The sequence below is a fragment of the Coregonus clupeaformis genome, unplaced genomic scaffold (genome assembly GCF_020615455.1).
Source record: "Coregonus clupeaformis isolate EN_2021a unplaced genomic scaffold, ASM2061545v1 scaf1930, whole genome shotgun sequence".
In the NCBI taxonomy this organism is placed as follows: Eukaryota; Metazoa; Chordata; class Actinopteri; order Salmoniformes; family Salmonidae; genus Coregonus; species Coregonus clupeaformis.
Genome location: NW_025535384.1, coordinates 47,501 through 71,427, shown reverse-complemented (window position 1 = coordinate 71,427; position 23,927 = coordinate 47,501). Strand labels below are relative to the sequence as shown.

The 23,927-nt window shown below is 40.8% G+C and overlaps 1 protein-coding gene across 1 annotated transcript; it reads right to left on the bottom strand.

The window, feature by feature from the left end:
* Positions 1-403: 403 nt before the first annotated feature.
* On the bottom strand, positions 404-23,461 carry LOC123487953 (mucin-5AC-like; the record flags this gene model as incomplete). The annotated part of the gene is made up of 33 exons (XM_045218954.1): positions 23,379-23,461; positions 23,182-23,244; positions 22,859-23,061; positions 22,654-22,721; positions 21,887-22,001; positions 19,091-19,181; positions 18,800-18,903; positions 18,162-18,381; positions 17,766-17,891; positions 16,780-16,897; positions 15,997-16,135; positions 14,761-14,861; positions 14,323-14,396; positions 13,945-14,082; positions 13,507-13,671; positions 12,856-12,950; positions 12,218-12,344; positions 11,142-11,245; positions 10,633-10,784; positions 10,407-10,456; positions 10,166-10,266; positions 8,521-8,672; positions 8,273-8,411; positions 7,984-8,091; positions 6,880-7,059; positions 6,506-6,745; positions 5,191-5,347; positions 4,645-4,773; positions 4,254-4,404; positions 3,580-3,623; positions 3,106-3,471; positions 1,392-2,660; positions 404-447 (listed from the first exon to the last, which is right to left on the bottom strand). Coding segments are annotated over exons 1-33 (5,403 nt in total), but the record flags the coding sequence as incomplete, so codon positions are not given.
* Between the last annotated feature and the right edge of the window lie 466 nt (positions 23,462-23,927).

The window sequence follows — 23,927 nt, the reverse complement described above, 5'->3', positions numbered from 1 at the left end:
GTCTGACCATTCACAGATCAGGCAGTGTGGAGTAGTAGTGGGTGGAGTGGTTGTTGTTGTGGGTGTTGTTGATTCTGGACCAGTTGTAATTTCTTGTGTTGTTTCACTTGTTGTGGAATACGCTGTTGTCTTAGTTGTTGTTGGACTTTCTGTGGTGGTTGTTGTTGTTGGGGTTGTAGTAATAGTAGTTGTTGTTGTTGGTGTAGTGGTTGTTGTGGGTGTTGTTGGATTCTGGACCAGTTGTAAATTCCTCTGTTACTGTTGTTGTTGTGGATGGGGTTGTTGTCTTAGTTGTGGTTGTTGGACTTTCTGTGGTGCTTGTTGTTGGGGTAGTTGTTGTTGTTGTTGTTGGGGTAGTGGGTGTTGTTGTTGTTGGTTGTGTAGTGGTAGGGGTTGTTGTTGGGGAAGTGGGTGTTGTTGTTGTTGGTGGTGTAATGGTTGTTGTGGGTGTAGGGGTTGTTATTGTGGTTGTTGTTGGGGTCGTTGTTGTCGTTTCCTCAGAGGTAGTCGTAGATGGGGTTGTTGTTGTGGTTGTTGTTGGGGTAGTGGTAGGGTTTGTTGTGGTTGTTGTTGATTCTGGACCAGTTGTAATTTCTTCTGTTGTTTCACTTGTTGTGGAATACGCTGTTGTCTTAGTAGTTGTTGGGGTTGTAGTAATAGTAGTTGTTGTTGTTGGTGTAGTGGTTGTTGTGGGTGTTGTTGGTGTAGTGGGTGTTGTGGGTGTTGTTGGTGTAGTGGGTGTTGTGGGTGTTGTTGGTGTAGTGGGTGTTGTTGTTGTGGGGTGTTGTTGATTCTGGACCAGTTGTAAATTCCTCTGTTACTGTTGTTGTTGTGGATGGGGTTGTTGTCTTAGTTGTGGTTGTTGGACTTTCTGTGGTGCTTGTTGTTGGGGTAGTTGTTGTTGTTGTTGGGGTAGTTGTTGTTGTGGTTGGGGTAGTGGGTGTTGTTGTTGGTGGTGTAATGGTTGTTGTGGGGGTAGGGCGTTGTTATTGTGGTTGTTGTTGGGGTAGTTGTTGGCCTAGTGGTTGTTATTTCAGTGGTAGTAGGTGTTGTGGGCCTTTCTGAGGTGGTAGTTGTCTCATTCCCACAAACAACACAACATTTGACTCTGATTTCATAGTTGTAGCATATTGGTGGGATGCCTTGATCCTTGTTGTGGCATATCAGTCCAACCGAGGGATTGCATTCAACCTTTTGACCTAGGTCGGCCAAAGGAACATCAATTAATTCTTTGGCTCTGCATTGTACTTCCTTGGGTTTACTGCAAATATCTATGGTTTCAAAATCTCCTCCTTCTGGTCCAATTGAAGGATAATGATTGTCAATCCAGTCTGACCATTCACAGATCAGGCAGTGTGGAGTAGTAGTGGGTGGAGTGGTTGTTGTTGTGGGTGTTGTTGATTCTGGACCAGTTGTAATTTCTTGTGTTGTTTCACTTGTTGTGGAATACGCTGTTGTCTTAGTAGTTGTTGGACTTTCTGTGGTGGTTGTTGTTGTTGTGGTTGCAGTAGTAGTAGTTGTTGTTGTTGGTGTAGTGGTTGTTGTGGGTGTTGTTGATTCTGGACCAGTTGTAAATTCCTCTGTTACTGTTGTTGTTGTGGATGGGGTTGTTGTCTTAGTTGTGGTTGTTGGACTTTCTGTGGTGCTTGTTGTTGGGGTAGTTGTTGTTGTTGTTGTTGGGGTAGTGGGTGTTGTTGTTGTTGGTTGTGTAGTGGTAGGGGTTGTTGTTGGGGAAGTGGGTGTTGTTGTTGTTGGTGGTGTAATGGTTGTTGTGGGTGTAGGGGTTGTTATTGTGGTTGTTGTTGGGGTCGTTGTTGTCGTTTCCTCAGAGGTAGTCGTAGATGGGGTTGTTGTTGTGGTTGTTGTTGGGGTAGTGGTAGGGTTTGTTGTGGTTGTTGTTGATTCTGGACCAGTTGTAATTTCTTCTGTTGTTTCACTTGTTGTGGAATACGCTGTTGTCTTAGTAGTTGTTGTGGTTGTAGTAGTAGTAGTTGTTGTTGTTGGTGTAGTGGTTGTTGTGGGTGTTGTTGGTGTAGTGGTTGTTGTGGGTGTTGTTGGTGTAGTGGGTGTTGTGGGTGTTGTTGGTGTAATGGTTGTTGTTGTTGTGGGTGTTGTTGATTCTGGACCAGTTGTAAATTCCTCTGTTACTGTTGTTGTTGTGGATGGGGTTGTTGTCTTAGTTGTGGTTGTTGGACTTTCTGTGGTGCTTGTTGTTGGGGTAGTTGTTGTTGTTGTTGGGGTAGTTGTTGTTGTGGTTGGGGTAGTGGGTGTTGTTGTTGGTGGTGCTGTAATGGTTGTTGTGGGGGTAGGGGTTGTTATTGTGGTTGTTGTTGGGGTAGTTGTTGGCCTAGTGGTTGTTATTTCAGTGGTAGTAGGTGTTGTGGGCCTTTCTGAGGTGGTAGTTGTCTCATTCCCACAAACAACACAACATTTGACTCTGATTTCATAGTTGTAGCATATTGGTGGGATGCCTTGATCCTTGTTGTGGCATATCAGTCCAACCGAGGGATTGCATTCAACCTTTTGACCTAGGTCGGCCAAAGGAACATCAATTAATTCTTTGGCTCTGCATTGTACTTCCTTGGGTTCACTGCAAATATCTATGGTTTCGAAATCTCCTCCTTCTGGTCCATTTGAACGGTAATGTTTGTCAATCCAGTCTGACCATTCACAGATCAGGCAGTGTGGAGTAGAAGTGGGTGGAGTGGTTGGTGTTGAAATAGGGGTTGTTGTGGGGGGTAGGGGTTGTTATTGTGGTTGTTGTTGGGGTAGTTGTTGGCCTAGTGGTTGTTATTTCAGTGGTAGTAGGTGTTGTGGGCCTTTCTGAGGTGGTAGTTGTCTCATTCCCACAAACAACACAACATTTGACTCTGATTTCATAGTTGTAGCATATTGGTGGGATGCCTTGATCCTTGTTGTGGCATATCAGTCCAACCGAGGGATTGCATTCAACCTTTTGACCTAGGTCGGCCAAAGGAACATCAATTAATTCTTTGGCTCTGCATTGTACTTCCTTGGGTTTACTGCAAATATCTATGGTTTCAAAATCTCCTCCTTCTGGTCCAATTGAAGGATAATGATTGTCAATCCAGTCTGACCATTCACAGATCAGGCAGTGTGGAGTAGTAGTGGGTGGAGTGGTTGTTGTTGTGGGGGTAGTGGTAGGAGTTGTTGTTGAGGTAGTCGTAGTAGTTGTTGGGTTAGTGGTAGGAGTTGTTGTTTGGGCAGTGGTAGGAGTTGAGAAAACAAATACTGTTGTGGTCGGTGCTTGGGTGGATATCTGTGTTGTTGTAACACTAGGTGGAGTTGTGGTGCCATTATTATCTGGTATATGGGGGCAGGGTTTCATATTCCGGACAATGGTTCCGTTGGTTTTGCAGATGGCAGTAATACAGGTCCCATCACCGTCAGTTGTGTTATATACGATAGCTTCATACTGGTATGTGCTGCCGTTGTATATACAATGGCAGGCTGCAATATGATTTTCACAGTGAACAAGTTATTATCATGTAATCTTCTTGTCATGTTACCTTCTTGGTAATGTAGGCTAATGTTTCAGTTTGTAACAGTTTTCCTTACCTTCGATATCATAGCTGCAATTGGCCTTAGTTGATGAGCAAAAACTTGAAAAAGAAAGCAGGGGGTTTTAGTACCTTTAAAAGTCGAATAAGATGTTATTTGTTATGATTTGAAAGCACTGTTATATGTTCACAATAAGGTATTAACAGGTCAGATCCCAATAAGGTATTAACAGGTCAGATCCCAATAAGGTATTAACAGGTCAAATCCCAATAAGGTATTAACAGGTCAAATCCCAATAAGGTATTAACAGGTCAAATCCCAATAAGGTATTAACAGGTCAAATCCCAATAAGGTATTAACAGGTCAGATCCCAATAAGGTATTAACAGGTCAAATCCCAATAAGGTATTAACAGGTCAGATCCCAATAAGGTATTAACAGGTCAGATCCCAATAAGGTATTAACAGGTCAAATCCAAATAAGGTATTAACATGTCAAATCCCAATAAGGTATTAACAGGTCAAATCCAAATAAGATATTAACAGGTCAAATCCCAATCTTTGAAAAGCTAAATCAGTTGAATGGTAGGAAAACGTCTTTGTAGGGGGACCATTGACATCGCCTTATCTCACCAGAAACATAGGTATATAGAAATATACCAACCATGTTAAATACTATGTAATGTAAATACAGTATCTATGTATATGTCAAAATGCTGATATAAAAACATACCATTTCTGACAGTTCTCCTTGGAAGGCATAACGTCATCCTCGTTGTAACGTGTTCCATTTCCATCGTAGCAACCACACTGCGTGATAGGGACACACTTCATGGTACTTTCTTCTAAATAAGGCTGGTCCGGAGGACATTTTGGATAGCAACCTTTAAGATAAACAGTCAATTTAATCCAGGACACCTGCACAGATTAGATCATGCTCATGGTATCTAGTTCTAACACCAAAGCTGGATACGATATTTAAATATTTTGTATTTAGTTTTTCAGTATAGATAGACAAGGGAGGGAGAGTCATTACATATTTTATACTGTACATTTGTTTTACAACTTGGCATGTAGATGGTGTAAATCAAAGGCCCAAGCTGTTATGAAGGGCTGTTAGTTACCTTCCAGTGCAGGGATCTGACTGGAGCATGTTCCTGAGGGATTCCTGCAGGTCTTCATACAGGGGTCTCCACACGGCTGATAATGCCACTCACACTCACCAATAGGGTTGTAGAAATCACAGAACAGAGCTGGAGAAATTAAAACATGTCACCAATAGGGTTGTAGAAATCACAGAACACAGCTGGGGAAATTAAAACATGTCACCAATAGGGTTGTAGAAATCACAGAACACAGCTGGGGAAATTAAAACATGTCACCAATAGGGTTGTAGAAATCACAGAACACAGCTGGGGAAATTAAAACATGTCACCAATAGGGTTGTAGAAATCACAGAACACAGCTGGGGAAATTAAAACATGTCACCAATAGGGTTGTAGAAATCACAGAACACAGCTGGGGGAAATTAAAACATGTTACATTTTAACCAGGGTCCCAAACGAGGAATGATTAAACAGTTACACATACAAATCAGTATTTCGCCCCAATAGCAAAAACAATCCCACCTATCCATCAATCAATTGTCCCACTCAAAGCAAATGACTCACGGCAGATATCTGGTGTTCTCCACCTGATACAAGCCCCTGCCTCGTTGCAGGCCTGGGCGTAGGCTGCTACAGCGGTACAGAAACATTCACAGTCTCCCCCAGTGTCACAGGCACACGAGTCCCTCACACAGGCATCGTGGAATGGGGTGGGGTCCACCTTTTAGGAAGATGCATTTAGCCATCATTTATTTATTCAATGCATTGCCTTGCTTGTTGAACAGACTATAGATGAACTCCTGATGATGATGATGATGCATTAACCATATTGACCCTGTGAAGTCTATGAACTCTTGTTGAAGCATTAACCATATTGACCCTGTGAAGTCTATGAACTCTTGTTGAAGCATTAACCATATTGACCCTGTGAAGTCTATGAACTCTTGTTGAAGCATTAACCATATTGACCCTGACCCTGTGAAGTCTATGAACTCTTGTTGAAGCATTAACCATATTGACCCTGAGCCTGTGAAGTCTATGAACTCTTGTTGAAGCATTAACCATATTATTGTACTTATGCACTGTCACTATGGCTGCGTTTACACAGGCAGTCTAATTCAGATATTTTACCAATGATTTGTATATCTGATACCTATCTGATCTTGTCCTTAATGTGTAAACAGCAACAACAACAAAAAAAAACATGGAATCTGATCTTTTGAGCTCTGATTTATACCACTTCCATATGTGGATCTCAACCCTGATTCAAACCCGATTCTCCATGCGACCTGCTCAGATCTGATGTTTTTTTCTCTAAAGTGGGGGTTTTGCACATGACCTGCCATTACCATGACAACCACCCCAAAATGTAAAAGACAGGAAATAAGCATTGCATCTTTGTGCTAAAGATATCTTCAGAGGCTACAACCTGATGTTTCTTATATCTCCTAAATATACGACAGACACTTCAAAACTTCATTCCTTATGATTAATTTTTTGACTGTATTTTTTTTGCCATTTATGAAAGTGTTATTCAATGTGTTTCTATGGGCTACAGTAGTAAAGGCCAAATTCAATATTTTATCAAATATTATTTATATATATATTTTTGAAACCTAAAGGGGTCCTACATTTCTAAATCAAATAGCTAAATGATCAATGGTTTGACCATCTTAAAACAATTCCATATGTAACCCCCCCAGAATGTATCTGCTGTACTCTCTATTGTATGTATAGGTTATGCAAATGAACGTCTCTATATCTGTGTCTTTTTGTCTTTGTTTATTTGAGCTGCACTACGTCAACTTCCTAACAACTTTGGTTGGTATGGCAATAAAGTGTTGAATCTATCTTGACTAGTATCTGCTGTTTACTGTACCTCTGAGTGGCAGGCTGCGAACACTTTACTGGTGATGATGCTGCAACGTTTCAGAGACCAGGACTCCCTGTATGATCTTAAAGCGCATGGGTTCTTTATGACATCAGCGTTGGGGCAATTAGTTGACACTTTCCAGCTGTTCCCAAACTCCAGAGCGTCAACAACCACTTCCTGGTTTCTGGACGTGAAGTCGTTCTTTCCATTACCGTCGTAGTTTCCACACAGACCACACACTTGGCCCTGGAAGGAGAGAACATGGTTAATAAAACATCACATGTTTAATGATGAGTACGCTCCCCTATTCCCTTTGATCAATTGCTAAACAAATACACAGTGCAGTCACTGGTTGAATATGTCCTATTCTAGTCACTCACCTGGAAAGTAGAGCTGAGTTTGATAAACAGGCTATTCTTCTTATCCCACATGAGGATCAGGCCATTTTCAGCCTCAACAACAACATACAGACCAATAGAGTGGACCTGGTATGGCACGTCTACCCCATTCTCTTGTTTGATCACTTTTACAGATTTATCTGCCAGTATGATCTCATTGTTCTGAAAGAAAGAAACAGAATGTGTTCATTTTATTGCTAATGTAAGACTAGTAGACAGGGTTACACTATCCAGGGTTACACTATCCAGGGTTACACTGTCCAGGGTTACACTGTCCAGGGTTACACTGTCCAGGGTTACACTATTCAGGGTTACACTGTCCAGGGTTACACTGTCCAGGGTTACACTGTCCAGGGTTACACTGTCCAGGGTTACACTATCCAGGGTTACACTGTCCAGGGTTACACTGTCCAGGGTTACACTATCCAGGGTTACACTATCCAGGGTTACACTGTCCAGGGTTACACTATCCAGGGTTACACTATCCAGGGTTACACTGTCCAGGGTTACACTGTCCAGGGTTACACTGTCCAGGGTTACACTATCCAGGGTTACACTGTCCAGGGTTACACTATCCAGGGTTACACTGTCCAGGGTTACACTATCCAGGATTACACTATCCAGGGTTACACTGTCCAGGGTTACACTATCCAGGGTTACACTATCCAGGGTTACACTGTCCAGGGTAACACTATCCATGGTTACACTATCCAGGGTTACACTATCCAGGGTTACACTATCCAGGGTTACACTATCCAGGGTTACACTGTCCAGGGTTACACTGTCCAGGGTTACACTGTGGTGGTGCTGGGTTTTACACTACCCAGTTTGTACACAGATACAACATGTCGATTTTAAATTCTAATGTAACAAATACATATGGGGGTTTTGTGCTGCTATCAATTCTGCTCGAAGACAATTCTAAGCAGGCACTCTGTCAGTCAATCTAGCCTGCTAGCAAAACGCATAGACTTCAGCATGCAATTACTCTCGCTGACACCACCGTCGACATTGTGCCAAATGTCCGGACTTGTCTATTGCACCTTCAATGGATTTATGAAGCCGTTTATGAACAGTGGTTCCTACCCCCAAGAAGAGCTTGATGGCCTTGGAACAGGTGGTGCCAGTGGTTCCACAGGGAATGTTCTCCGTGATCACTCTAAAGGTACCGTTTGGATTGTTGCTGCAGTAATCCTGCAGGATGTATTAAAACACAGAATCAGAAAACCTTTACCGCTTAGTTATTATCATTACTTTATATTGATCAATAATTAGAAAATATGTGGACCGTACATAAAGTAGGGTTTTTATTAAAATACAAAATAAAATCAAAGTATTGTTCCTTAATCATAAATGCAAATGAGTATTGCCCTACCTGAGTAAGAGTGTATTCACAATCTCCATTGAAAGTGAACCTTTCCTCATCAAAAGTGATGAAATGCCCATCCCCATATATGGCACACATCCCATCACACTGGTTATTGGTACAATGCCATTTCCTCCCTTTGCAAGTGCTACAGTGATGCAAACATGATCACATGTCAAGATTTTAGAGGGAAACATTTGACACTTGTATTTGAAAATATCCAAAAGAGGAAGAGGAGGGGCAGAAGCCGATGTTACCAGGTATTGCAGTCTACTTTGAGTGTCTGTCCAGGTTGGTAGTAGACTCCATTGTGAGAACAGGGACATAGGTCCTCCTCGATGCATCCTCCATTTCCATCAGACAGCAGACCAGCAGGACAAACACAGCCGGATACACAGTCTGCACTGATCTGGAACACACAATGAAATGACATGAAATAGGGAAGGACTGATATTTAAGTTGACAGTGTGCCTGTATGTCCCTGGGAATGACATGAAATAGGGAAGGACTGATATTTAAGTTGACAGTGTGCCTGTATGTCCCTGGGAATGACATGAAATAGGGAAGGACTGATATTTAAGTTGACAGTGTGCCTGTATGTCCCTGGGAATGACATGAAATAGGGAAGGACTGATATTTAAGTTGACAGTGTGCCTGTATGTCCCTGGGAATGACATGAAATAGGGAAGGACTGATATTTAAGTTGACAGTGTGCCTGTATGTCCCTGGGAATGACATGAAATAGGGAAGGACTGATATTTAAGTTGACAGTGTGCCTGTATGTCCCTGGGAATGACATGAAATAGGGAAGGACTGATATTTAAGTTGACAGTGTGCCTGTATGTCCCTGGGAATGACATGAAATAGGGAAGGACTGATATTTAAGTTGACAGTGTGCCTGTATGTCCCTGGGAATGACATGAAATAGGGAAGGACTGATATTTAAGTTGACAGTGTGCCTGTATGTCCCTGGGAATGACATGTGGGCATTATTTGTCAAATGGATCAATTGATCAAGTGTTTTTAAAGGACTTTTAAAGATGATCTCCTTGATGTTCATGGAGATCAGGTTCTCTGTAAATGTTACAGATGTCTGCTCAAACAGAAACCTTCTAAAAAGTCAATCTCAGTGCACCATCGGAGGATGTTGTTTGGATCCTGGGCCTAGCTATGTCTAAGGTTATAAATAATTTGATCAATCTGAGACTGTGGTAACATAACATTGTCCTTGTATGTTTTTATTAAAATGTGTTGTAAGGCATGTTTTTATTAAACGTGTTGTAAGGCGTGTTTTTATTAAAACGTGTTGTAAGGCATGTTTTTATTAAACGTGTTGTAAGGCATGTTTTTATTAAACGTGTTGTAAGGCATGTTTTTATTAAACGTGTTGTAAGGCGTGTTTTTATTAAACGTGTTGTAAGTCATGTTTTTATTAAACGTGTTGTAAGGCATGTTTTTATTAAACGTGTTGTAAGGCATGTTTTTATTAAACGTGTTGTAAGTCATGTTTTTATTAAACGTGTTGTAAGGCATGTTTTTATTAAACGTGTTGTAAGGCATGTTTTTATTAAACGTGTTGTAAGGCATGTTTTTATTAAACGTGTTGTAAGGCATGTTTTTATTAAACGTGATGTAAGGCATGTTTTTATTAAACGTGTTGTAAGGCATGTTTTTATTAAACGTGTTGTAAGGCATGTTTTTATTAAACGTGTTGTAAGGCATGTTTTTATTAAACGTGTTGTAAGGCATGTTTTTATTAAACGTGTTGTAAGGCATGTTTTTATTAAACGTGTTGTAAGGCATGTTTTTATTAAACGTGTTGTAAGGCATGTTTTTATTAAACGTGTTGTAAGGCATGTTTTTATTAACCATATTGTAAGGCATGTCCCATTGTAGACTTACACATTGACTGTCTAGTGTTTGACAGCTCTTCTGGCACTCTGAGCCCTTGGCTCCGGGCCCTGCACTGGAGCAGTTGAAGAAACCCATTGGTTCTTCACAGGCTGTAGGGAACAAAAGTAGGCTTTATACGTTAGTAGGGACTCAACTTCCTTGTTCATGACTCAATTATAGAGTCTTGGTTGTGAAGTGATTTGCTGTATTTGGCAAATAAAGATGTGTTTCCGAATTTCGTCGTACTCACATGAATGTTTTTGTTCTCCAACACAGCTTAATTTCCCATGTCTGCATGAGCTGGGTGGTTAAGAGGGGTACAAGAGGAGGGGGTTAAGCATGGTTTAGCATGCCTCTTGCAGTAAACCAAGACTTGAGAAGAAGACAGTCGATTTCTAAATATTTGAATAGAGCCACGACAAAGAAGACCATCTGATTTTCTGAGATTTTCTTTCACATGCCAAGCAAGTCCTCACCAAGTAGCCCCATAGATCCTGGTGACCTCTCCAGGGGGTACTACCGTGCCTCCATAGTAGCAGGAGCAGAGTGAGGCAGGGACACAGTCTCCCTGGTCATTCAGGTAGGTTCCCTCTGCACAGCCACAGCCATCCACAGGCACATGGTCTAACTGTTCAATTCAATTAAAACATTTATTTTATCCCTGAGGGGAAATTACTTTGGGCATGTCTGCAACAACAACAACAACATACACAACAACAACAAGACAACAACAGCAAAACCACAACAAAGACAACAACAACAACAACATACACAACAACAAGACAACAACAACATACACAACAACAACAACAACAACAACAACAACAAAAAGACAACAACAACAACAACAACAAGACCATACACAACAACAACAACAACAACAAGACAACAACAATCTTAGGCACCAAGACATTAATAAAATGAATAATAATAATAATATTAAATAAATAAAAGTCATAGAAATGAGATGTCCATGTGAATGTACCTGGCAGGTAAAGTCTGGCTGGCTCAGTGAACGACAGGTGCGGTCACAGCTGGTCATGGTGTAGTCATAGACCATTGTGTCGGGGCAGAGAGAGGTGTACTTCCCTGTGGAAACAGTATGGTGATTCAACATTTCATTATATGTTTTGGGGTATTTCTTTTATTTTGTTTTAAAATAAGAGGGTAAACCCTGAACACTGTGGGTAAATAGGAGGGGAAACCCTGAACACAGTGGGTTAATATAAAGGGGAAACCCTGAACACAGTGGGTTAATATAAAGGGAAACCCTGAACACAGTGGGTTAATATAAGGGGAAACCCTGAACACAGTGGGTTAATATAAGGGGAAACCCTGAACACAGTGGGTTAATATAAAGGGGAAACCCTGAACACAGTGGGTTAATATAAGGGGAAACCCTGAACACAGTGGGTTAATATAAAGGGAAACCCTGAACACAGTGGGTTAATATAAGGGGAAACCCTGAACACAGTGGGTTAATATAAGGGGAAACCCTGAACACAGTGGGTTAATATAAGGGGAAACCCTGAACACAGTGGGTTAATATAAAGGGGAAACCCTGAACACAGTGGGTTAATATAAGGGGAAACCCTGAACACAGTGGGTTAATAGGAGGGGAAACCCTGAACACAGTGGGTTAATATAAAGGGAAACCCTGAACACAGTGGGTTAATATAAAGGGGAAACCCTGAACACAGTGGGTTAATATAAGGGGAAACCCTGAACACAGTGGGTTAATAGGAGGGGAAACCCTGAACACAGTGGGTTAATATAAGGGGAAACCCTGAACACAGTGGGTTAATATAAGGGGAAACCCTGAACACAGTGGGTTAATATAAGGGGAAACCCTGAACACAGTGGGTTAATATAAAGGGGAAACCCTGAACACAGTGGGTTAATATAAAGGAGAAACCCTGAACACAGTGGGTTAATATGAGGGGAAACCCTGAACACAGTGGGTTAATATAAGGGGAAACCCTGAACACAGTGGGTTAATATAAGGGGAAACCCTTCATTAATTCATTTTTGGTGGGGGGGTATCTCTGATGTTTATCTTACCACAGGTGGTGTTTCTCCATCCACTGAGCAGGACACCTGCAGCAGCACATGCATGGACATAGGAGGAGACCGCAGCACACATACACTCCTCACTCCTCTCACAGTTACAGCTGTCATATAGGCAGATCTATAGGGAGAGAAGAAGAAGAAGAAGAAGAAGAAGAAGAAGAAGAAGAAGAAGAAGAAGAAGAAGAAGAAGAAGAAGAAGAAGAAGAAGAAGAAGAAGAAGAAGAAGAAGAAGAAGAAGAAGAAGAAGAAGAAGAAGAAGAAGAAGAAGAAGAAGGAGGAGAAGGAGAAGGAGAAGGAGAAGGAGAAGGAGAAGGAGAAGGAGAAGGAGAAGGAGAAGGAGAAGGAGAAGGAGAAGGAGAAGGAGAAGGAGAAGGAGAAATAGAAGATAGTTCAGTTATGTGATGTGTTAATGAAGAAAACTACTGTTTTCTGAAATCACACACAAGCACAGGACAATACTATTTGAAAACATCTTGAAAAATCTGATGACATGTTTTGAGATCTACATTAGGTTACATTTAGTAATACATTAAAATGATACATTTTAATATAGAACTTCTTGAATGATAGAGCTTTGGCATAACTCTGTAATGGAAGAGCATTTGACAAATTAAAATCATCATACTTACTTCCTTGTAGTACTTTGGGTTGATCTCAGTGTGGCATTGGGAAAATATTCCTGCAGGATCTGACAGCATCGAGCACCAGTGCTTGGCATATCTCTCTGTAAAACATATGAGATATGAGCAACATTTAACATTTAAGCACAAAGTACAAAGAGTTTTTATCTAGGCTTTACTGTGCATCTCAGTAGACATACGTAAGTGTCCTCCCCAAAAAGTGTCCCAAGGCCTTGATAAAGGCTCTCTACGCCGAAACATAAGCAAACAATAAAAATGTTTAGTTTGAAAATAAATCATTTTTCTACCACTGAGGTAGAGTGGCCTTTTTTGGACCCCAGATGGATGGATTATCTTGGCAAAGGAGAAATGCTCACTGACAGGGATTTAAACAAATTTGTGCACCAAATTTAAGAGAAATACGTTTTTGTGTTTATGGAACATTTCTGGGATCTTTTATTTCAGCTCATGAAACATGGGACCAACACTTGTCATGTTTTGCGTTTATATTTTGTTCAGTGTATATACTTTGGGGTATTTTGGAAATTCTCCCGCGACCCTTTTTTCATATCAGGCGACCCCACATGGGTTCACGACCCCTAGTTTGAGAACCGCTGCATTAGACATACGTTAGTGTTTTTAAAGAGGTCGAAGGAGTACCGTTCTCTACACTCAGACTGCATGGGATCTCAAAGTTCTGTGTCACATCAGGGCAGCTTGCTTTGGTCTTCCACGTGTTGGCGAACGTCACAGCGGTTCCTTCCACCAGTCCATTGATGGTCCTGAAGTCGTCAGCTTGGACGCTGTTAAAGTCTCCGCAAAGACCTGGATAAGAGGTGCAAAACAATATAACAGATTCATTAAAGTGGTTAAAACTAACATTGACTAAAGATGCAATGCATCAAGTATTGTTAGTTTATTAATAATTGTTTCAGATGAGGTTTGACTGAACTCCCCCAAGTGGTATATTACAATAACAATAGTTTGACAACCAATCAGCTTTTACAATAACAATGCATGGGATTTATATAGCGCTTTTCAAAGACCCAAAGACGCTTATCTTTCACGAAGACGTTGAATGAACTGAGAGAAACATACCCTGGGTTTGTTCCTTGTGGGAGCTGCTAGCTATGATGAAGACCTGCATTATAGGTGTTAGCTGGACCTCTAGACGCAGCCCATAAGAGGTATGCACAACGATGTAGAACGTAGAGGGCTGAAAGATTGTTACATTCGCTGTGGAAAATATACACAAGTTCTAGTCACAATCTGGTGGACCATTAACTTTTAGCTCCCCCGTTGTGTTGTGGGATGCTATTGGTGTTACATGATGCTAAGAAAAAAGAGACAACTCAATGGGTGACATGTCTGGTGGGTTTCAAACAGAAGTTTATACTGATTCATGACAAAAAGAAAATAGACAGATATCACATTTCTGTATCCCTTTTCTCAAGTTGCCATCAAGCAGTAACTCACCCATGAAAAGCGGCAACTGAGAAAACATCTTGTTGACAAAGACCCTTCCACTGGCCTCGATGACGATCGAGAGACTCCCCTGGTGATAAGGAGTGTGGAGTCAATTCCATTCAATACAGAAAGTAAACATTTACATTTACATTTTAGTCATTTAGCAGACACTCTTATCCAGAGCCTAATTCCAATACCAATTCCAAATGTTCCTCACTGAAAAACAATGAAGAGAATTGGAATTGGGATTTCAGTTTACTGCCTGAATTGACTGGAATTGAAATAGAATTGACCCTGAAGTGGTGATAAGAGTTACTGGCAGCAGGAGAAGTCTCAACATTGAGCTTTTTTTCTCTAAACATATACAACATGGTTTGATGTTGATATATTTTAATATGACACTATCAGGTGGGTGTGTCACTGCAGAGAGGCTAACTTACCTTGGACTCTTGAATCACCAGGGTCACAGCCTTTAGGCAGGTCTCAGTGTCCGTATTTCCACATTTCACTATGTCACCCAGGACTGTGAAAGCAGTGTTGTTGGTTTGCTGGGGACAATTAGCACAAGGTATGACAGTAAAGTTAAGGAAACTATTTTTTTTTTAACACACTACTTACTACTTGCATACTTTCAGTTCTAGGGAATTACAGTTCCTTCAGAATGTATTCAAACCCCTTGACTTATTCTGCATTTTGTTGTCTTACAACCTGAATAAAATAATAATAATAATAATAATAATAATAATAAAATAAAATAAAATAAAAAAGGGATATTCAATGTCTGCTTTTTAAATTTGTACCCATCTACCAATAGGTGCCCTTCTTTGCGAGGCATTGGATAACCTCCCTGGTCTTTGTGGTTGAACCTGTGTTTGAAATTGACTGCACGACTGAGGGACCTTACAGATAATTGTATGTGTGGGGTACAGAGATGAAGTAGTCATTCAAAAATAATGTTAAAAACTATTTTTGGACACAGAGTGAGTCCATGCAATATATTATGTGACTTGTTAAGCACATTTTTACTCCTGAACTTAAGGTTTGCCATAATAAAGGGGTTGAATAATTATTGACTCGACATTTCAGCTTTTTCTTTTAAATTAATTTTTGAAAAACATAATTCCACTTTGACATTATGGGATATTGTGTGTAGGCCAGTGACAAAAAAACAAACACTATTTAATCAATTTTTAATTCAGGCTGTTACACAACAAAATGTGGAAAAGGTCAAGGGGTGTGAATGGAGGCAGGGTATATTATGGTGCAACTTGATAGAAAAGTTAGATTTTATTTATGAGATGAATATGGATAGTGATAGCAATGGATGTACAAGCACCGCCAATGCAAGTGGATGCCACCTGTCGGCCGCAATCTATGCCGGATGTGGCCCGCTCGTGGGCCAGTGCATGTTCGCTAGCAAGTTAGGAGTTAAATCTACTAAACATACAGTATGCATTAGTATGGAGACATATCAGTGCCAACTGAAATAGAATCTGAATTGAATAATGTCTATTAAGAAATCAAATTTGTATTCAATATTTCTGTTGGCACTAATATCACTCCATACATTAGTTTAGATCCCTAGCTTGGACATACAGCGGGAGCAGTCTCCATACGTTAGTTTAGATCCATACCTTGGACATACAGCGGGAGCAGTCTCCATACGTTAGTTTAGATCCCTACCTTGGACAGGACATATGAGCAGTCTCCATGGAAGGTGTAGTCTTTCCCATCATAGGTGGTGATGTGGGAACCTCCCACTATGGAGCAGGTAGCTGGACAATCTAGATCTGTACAACTCCACTGGCCTTGGTTACAGGTACTAATGGAGAGAGACAGTCAGTTTAGCCTACAGCACACACACATAGACACACACGCACACATCCGGCTCAACACATCCAGCTCAACACATCCAGCTCAACACATCCAGCTCAACACATCCAGCTCAACACATCCAGCTCAACACATCCAGCTCAACACATCAGGCTCAACACATCCAGCTCGACACATCCAGCTCAACACATCCAGCTCAACACATCTGGCTCAACACATCCGGCTCAACACATCCAGCTCAACACATCCAGCTCAACACATCCGGCTCAACACATCCAGCTCGACACATCCAGCTCAACACATCCAGCTCAACACATCTGGCTCAACACATCCGTCTCAACACATCCGGCTCAACACATCCGGCTCAACACATCCGGCTCAACACATTCGGCTCAACACATTCGGCTCAACACATCCAGCTCAACACATCCGGCTCAACACATCCGGCTCGACACATCCGGCTCGACACATCCGGCTCGACACATCCGGCACACACACACACACACACACACACACACACACACACACACACACACACACACACACACACACACACACACACACACACACACACACACACACACACACACACACACACAAATTCAGTGTATATAAATACAGTGCAGCTCTTACCATGTATGGCATGTTCTTGAGAATGATTGTCCAGGCTGGTAAGACTGTCCGTTGTGGAGACAAGAGCACTGGTTCACAGCTACACAGCCAGTCTGTGTGAGGTCATCAAACACGGTTCCTATGAGAAAGGCATTCAATACATTTAGTCACCTGGTTCCATAAATTACATTCAATACATTTAGTCACCTGGTTCCATAAATTACATTCAATACATTTAGTCACCTGGATGCATAAATGACATTCAATACATTTAGTCACCTGGTTCCATAAATTACATTCAATACATTTAGTCACCTGGATGCATAAATTACATTGAATACATTTAGTCACCTGGTTCCATAAATGACATTACATACATTTAGTCACCTGGATGCATAAATGACATTCAATACATTTAGTCACCTGGTTCCATAAATTACAGTCAATACATTTAGTCACCTGGATGCATAAATTACATTCAATACATTTAGTCACCTGGTTCCATAAATGACATTACATACATTTAGTCACCTTGTTCCATAAATTACATTAAATACATTTAGTCACCTTGTTCCATAAATTAAATTAAATACATTTAGTCACCTTGTTCCATAAATTAAATTAAATAAATTTAGTCACCTTGTTCCATAAATGTTTGTAAAACATGTGGGACAAAATCACTGATGCATTGCAATTGCAATGAAATTGTCATTAAACACTTAACCTTTGACTTGAGACTTGCAAAATTGTGACTTGATCCCATCTCTGTTAAAATCAGTGAGTGTGCAGTACCGGCAGGGCAGAAGCATCCGTCGGTGAGATCGCATTTGTATATTTTTTATTGCTACTTTAAAATAGTTACATTGCTGACGTATGAAAATGTATGCACTCCCAATCTGTAAGTCGCTCATTTAAAATGTTAAATGTAAATGATGTTGTATTCAGCTACTTTAAAATGGTTACATTGCTGACGTAAGATGTTGTATTCAGTATATTAGTGCATGTACCGGCAGGGCAGAAGCATCCGTCGGTGCAGTGTTCCTCACAATGCTGGTTCCTCTCTGGGTTGGAGCAGGTATCAGTGCAGGGACTACCACACTCCTGGTACTCCATGTTGAAAGGACACGTCTCCACTGCTCAACACAGACAAATAACCCTAATCAGAAATCTGTTTCCAAGTCTTCATTACTTCAGATTTTCACTTAGTCTTTTATTGACATCAACTAAGTGGAAATTGGGATTTGCTCCTCAGTTTTCCGTCACGTAAATGTAAATACCAGCATCTGGAAGAAGAAGAAGACACTACAGATGACCTAAGGCAAAGCATTATTGCATGACCAACGTGTTTACTTTGAGTTCCAACAGAACTGTTCCAATACAAAGACAAAACCGATTTCCCTTACAGCAGAACTCCTCGGTCTTCCACTGTTGGGGTTTCCCCCCTGCGTGAGCACACTGGCGGGAGTACTCGGACATGGTGGGGCAAGCGCAGGTGGCACTGCTGCTACTGTTGCCACAGTGACACATGTCTGCTGCACAGGCCTTGATGAAAGAGTCTGTGGCAATCAGCTCCTTACAGCTACTGAAGGCAAGGCTGGTGAGAAGCTGCTCACAAAGTTCGGTCTGAAAAGGATGAAGAAGAAGAAGAAGAAGAAGAAGAAGAAGAAGAAGAAGAAGAAGAAGAAGAAGAAGAAGAAGAAGAAGAAGAAGAAGAAGAAGAAGAAGAAGAAGAAGAAGAAGAAGAAGAAGAAGATAGTTCAGTTATGTGATGTGTTAATGAAGAAAACTACTGTTTCCTGAAATCACACACAACCACAGGACAATAGTATTTGAAAACATCTTGATTACATTTAGTAAGGAGAAGAAGGAGAAGAAGAATAATTACTAGAGGCAACATAGAGGGATTTTGTACTGATCAAATGTCAGCCATGAGGATGTTGATATTGATATTTCAACTGACATTCCAAGATCTTACAATCATGTTTAAATGTAATGAATACGAAATCTTAAATGTTCAGCTCAGCTCTAGACGTGTAAATACCTGGTCTTCACACTGCTCCTTGGGACCAGGGATTTCTGTACAGGTCTCTGTTGGGCCATTCATCTTCCAAAGATCACCATAGTCGATTATGTTGAGATGAGCATCTGTGGGAAAAGAAACAGAGTTTTATCTATCTCTGTCATCATGTGTTTTGTGTTTTTTGTAACGCTTTCTTAATATGGTAAAATACTTTAGAACCTGTTCCTAAGCCATAGATTGAACCCACTCATTCGTAAGCAGAACAGGAGCATAATCCGCCCCCCCCCTAAGACATTTGGTGATTTTGTTTACCATTCTTAATGAACTCGTCATAAATCTGGACTCCGTTGAAGTCTCCACACAGCCCACACGTCTGATTCTGGAACTTTGAGTTCAGCTCCACCTATAAAACCAATGGAAGATGACTGAGGTTTAACGCATCGCAAATATGTACATTTCACAAACAGCTAGCTGTACATGCACCTACAGCAGTTCATATGTATTGACATTTCACACACTTCATCATGAGTTGAGGCTGTTCTAGCCTAGGTACCAGGCTGTTTATGCTAACATTCCACTCCTTGTACCTGTGCTACAAGCATTTCGCTACTCCCTCTCTAACTATCATGTTGTTAAAACCTTTTAAACTCTTATCATGTTGTTAAAACCTTTTAAACTCTCATCATGTTGTTAAAACCTTTTAAACTCTTATCATGTTGTTAAAACCTTTTAAACTCTCATCATGTTGTTAAAACCTTTTAAACTCTTATCATGTTGTTAAAACCTTTTAAACTCTTATCATGTTGTTAAAACCTTTTAAACTCTTATCATGTTAACGCGGTTAACGCCGTCTTCACACCATTCTCTGTTCCCACTCTTATCCCAACAGTTCCACTAACACTGATATGTTCCCACTCTTATCCCAACAGTTCCACTAACACTGATATGTTCCCACTCTTATCCCAACAGTTCCACTAACACTGATATGTTCCCACTCTTATCCCAACAGTTCCACTAACACTGATAAGTTCCCACTCTTATCCCAACAGTTCCACTAACACTGATAAGTTCCCATTCTTATCCCAACAGTTCCACTAACACTGATAAGTTCCCATTCTTATCCCAACAGTTCCACTACCAGTGATATGTTCCCACTCTTATCCAAACAGTTCCACTAACACTGATATGTTCCCACTCTTATCCCAACAGTTCCACAAACACTGATATGTTCCCACTCTTATCCCAACAGTTCCACTAACACTGATATGTTCCCACTCTTATCCCAACAGTTCCACTAACACTGATAAGTTCCCATTCTTATCCCAACAGTTCCACTAACACTGATAAGTTCCCATTCTTATCCCAACAGTTCCACTACCAGTGATATGTTCCCACTCTTATCCAAACAGTTCCACTAACACTGATATGTTCCCACTCTTATCCCAACAGTTCCACTAACACTGATATGTTCCCACTCTTATCCCAACAGTTCCACTAACACTGATATGTTCCCACTCTTATCCCAACAGTTCCACAAACACTGATATGTTCCCACTCTTATCCCAACAGTTCCACTAACACTGATATGTTCCCACTCTTATCCCAACACTTCCACTAACACTGATGTTCCCACTCTTATCCCAACAGTTCCACTAACACTGATATGTTCCCACTCTTATCCCAACAGTTCCACTAACACTGATATGTTCCCACTCTTATCCCAACAGTTCCACTAACACTGATATGTTCCCACTCTTATCCCAACAGTTCCACTAACACTGATATGTTCCCACTCTTATCCCAACAGTTCCACTAACACTGATAAGTTCCCACTCTTATCCCAACAGTTCCACTAACACTGATATGTTCCCACTCTTATCCCAACAGTTCCACTACCAGTGATATGTTCCCACTCTTATCCAAACAGTTCCACTAACACTGATATGTTCCCACTCTTATCCCAACAGTTCCACTAACACTGATATGTTCCACTCTTATCCCAACAGTTCCACTAACACTGATATGTTCCCACTCTTATCCCAACACTTCCACTAACACTGATGTTCCCACTCTTATCCCAACAGTTCCACTAACACTGATATGTTCCCACTCTTATCCCAACAGTTCCACTAACACTGATATGTTCCCACTCTTATCCCAACAGTTCCACTAACACTGATATGTTCCCACTCTTATCCCAACAGTTCCACTAACACTGATATGTTCCCACTCTTATCCCAACAGTTCCACTAACACTGATATGTTCCCACTCTTATCCCAACAGTTCCACTAACACTGATAAGTTCCCACTCTTATCCCAACAGTTCCACTAACACTGATATGTTCCCACTCTTATCCCAACAGTTCCACTAACACTGATATGTTCCCACTCTTATCCCAACAGTTCCACTAACACTGATATGTTCCCACTCTTATCCCAACAGTTCCACTAACACTGATATGTTCCCACTCTTATCCCAACAGTTCCACTAACACTGATATGTTCCCACTCTTATCCCAACAGTTCCACTAACACTGATATGTTCCCACTCTTATCCCAACAGTTCCACTAACACTGATATGTTCCCATTCTTATCCCAACAGTTCCACTAACACTGATGTTCCCACTCTTATCCCAACAGTTCCACTAACACTGATATGTTCCCACTCTTATCCCAACAGTTCCACTAACACTGATATGTTCCCACTCTTATCCCAACAGTTCCACTAACACTGATATGTTCCCACTCTTATCCCAACAGTTCCACTAACACTGATATGTTCCCACTCTTATCCCAACAGTTCCACTAACACTGATATGTTCCCACTCTTATCCCAACAGTTCCACTAACACTGATATGTTCCCACTCTTATCCAAACAGTTCCACTAACACTGATGTTGCTCTACATTCACTAGCTAACTATAGACCGTGTTCATCAGGACCAGTATATTGCAGCAAAGCATCACATACATTTGACATTTAGCAGACACTCTAATCCAGAGCAACTTACAATCAGTGCATTGAACCAAAGCAGGTAAAACAACCGCAAATCACTGTAGTGTGACAGAAAACATATTGAAATTAGTAAAGCAGACTGAACACATACCCAGAGGGAATCATGTCCATTCCACATGACGACTAACCCCAGCTTGGCTGTGATCTTCACATAGGAAACGGTCCTCTCTATGAAGACGTTAAACTGACCAAATGGTATGGTGACCCTAGGGGAACGAAACAACACAGTGTTCATCAGAGGGGAGAGTTGGTATTCCAACAAGGGTCAACATTGTTCAACTAAACTTCAGAATAAGAGTTTTACCTCTGAATGCTATACAAATAATGCTTTTAGATCACTGATCACTGATGAACCTGACTGTTGCCCGTTGAAACTGACATTATGTAGATGATGTTAAACAGCAAAAATATGATCTCAAGCTGAGCTGAATGATGATACAACACTGCATCCATGATATTAATACATTTTTTTTTTATGTATGAATTCTTTGTACAAAAGTAGCAACTGAATGCAATTGAAGCAAAAAATTTAAAAAAACTCTCCATTGGTTTTGTTTCCCTACAGTTGATAAGATTGATCTCTGAATAACATTAATTCCATTGGATGTAGTTAAGTGGTAACAAACTGCCTATAATTTGCTTCCTCTATTACAATTTATTTTACACTAAATCTAAGAGCCAATGGTTTGACACATCTAAGAGCCAATGGTTTTACACTAAATCTAAGAGCCAATGGTTTGACACATCTAAGAGCCAATGGTTTTAAACTAAATCTAAGAGCCAATGGTTTTACACTAAATCTAAGAGCCAATGGTTTGACACATCTAAGAGCCTTTGTTGATTGGACTGTGAACTCACTGTTTTCCGTTGACACTGACGTTACCATTGGCCAGTTCCACAAAGGTTCCATCCAGCTTCAAAGACACCTTAATAATAATAATAATAATAATAATAATAATACATTTTATTTGACAGATGCCTTTCAGGACATCTCAAGGTCACCTTACAATAAAATCATAGTGCTATTTAAAAACCAATCAAAGGACTGATCACAAAGGAATACCTTGGTTATGGTGGGCAGCCCGTCTACCTCTCCCCGCTGCAGCTGAACGTTGAAGGCCTCATAGCCGCTGCTGCTCTTACACAGCGACGTCAGCACGTAGTTACAGGTGTAGGGCAGCTGGAAGAAGTCTCCATCGTAGGTTTTGTAGTGGTAGTTACCCCATGTGCTGCAGACCTGCCCGTTATGAGTGGGACTCACTCCTGCTGCATGGGGGAAATGTACTGTATAGTTGCACCATTCATGTCTGAATACGAGATGTATAATATAACAGTATAATATAGATATTTGAGTATTAGGTAACATATATGTAAAAAAAAGAATACCTGACAAGATTTGCAGTTTGGAATCATATAGACTCCCAATGGAAGTCATATCTGGAATCATAACTGGAAAAAGACAGGGAACAAGTCTTATTTTGCTTCTAGACCAGCTCCTCTTTAGTTCCTAAACTATGCTACATGAATTATCCTAAGGTGATATTAAATGGCATTTTATCATATCTTGTCTTATCTTTTCTTACCAGTCTCAGAATATGCAGCAGACAGTCCGAAGAGGAGAGCAATCCACGGCTTTACCCATTGGAGTGCCATGATGGTTCTTCTAACGATGTACTCCTGGTCCACCTGAACAGGTAATCTACCTGGTCCTACTGATAATGTATGGCACCAGGCATCTGCTTTTAAACTACTACACTCAAGGAAGTACCTACACTCAGGGAAGTACCTCGATGATGCTGGGAAAGTTGACTCTGTATTTAAGGAGGGGACTGATCAAACTTTAGGCGTTACCATTGTTCTGTCTGTCTGTCAGAGATCTGATTGACTTCACTGTAAGTGACATTGGGTAATGTATTAAGCATAATAGTCCTTAGATCACTATCGATATTCCTGAGAAGTTGGATGCGTCCCAAAAGTGTACCCTATTCCCTATATAATGACTGTACATAACATTAAGAATCCAGGTGAAAGCTATGATCCCTTATTGATGTCACTTGTTAAATCCACATCAGTCAGTGTAGATGAAGGGGAGGAGACAGTTTAAAGAATACATTTTAAGCCTTGAGACAATT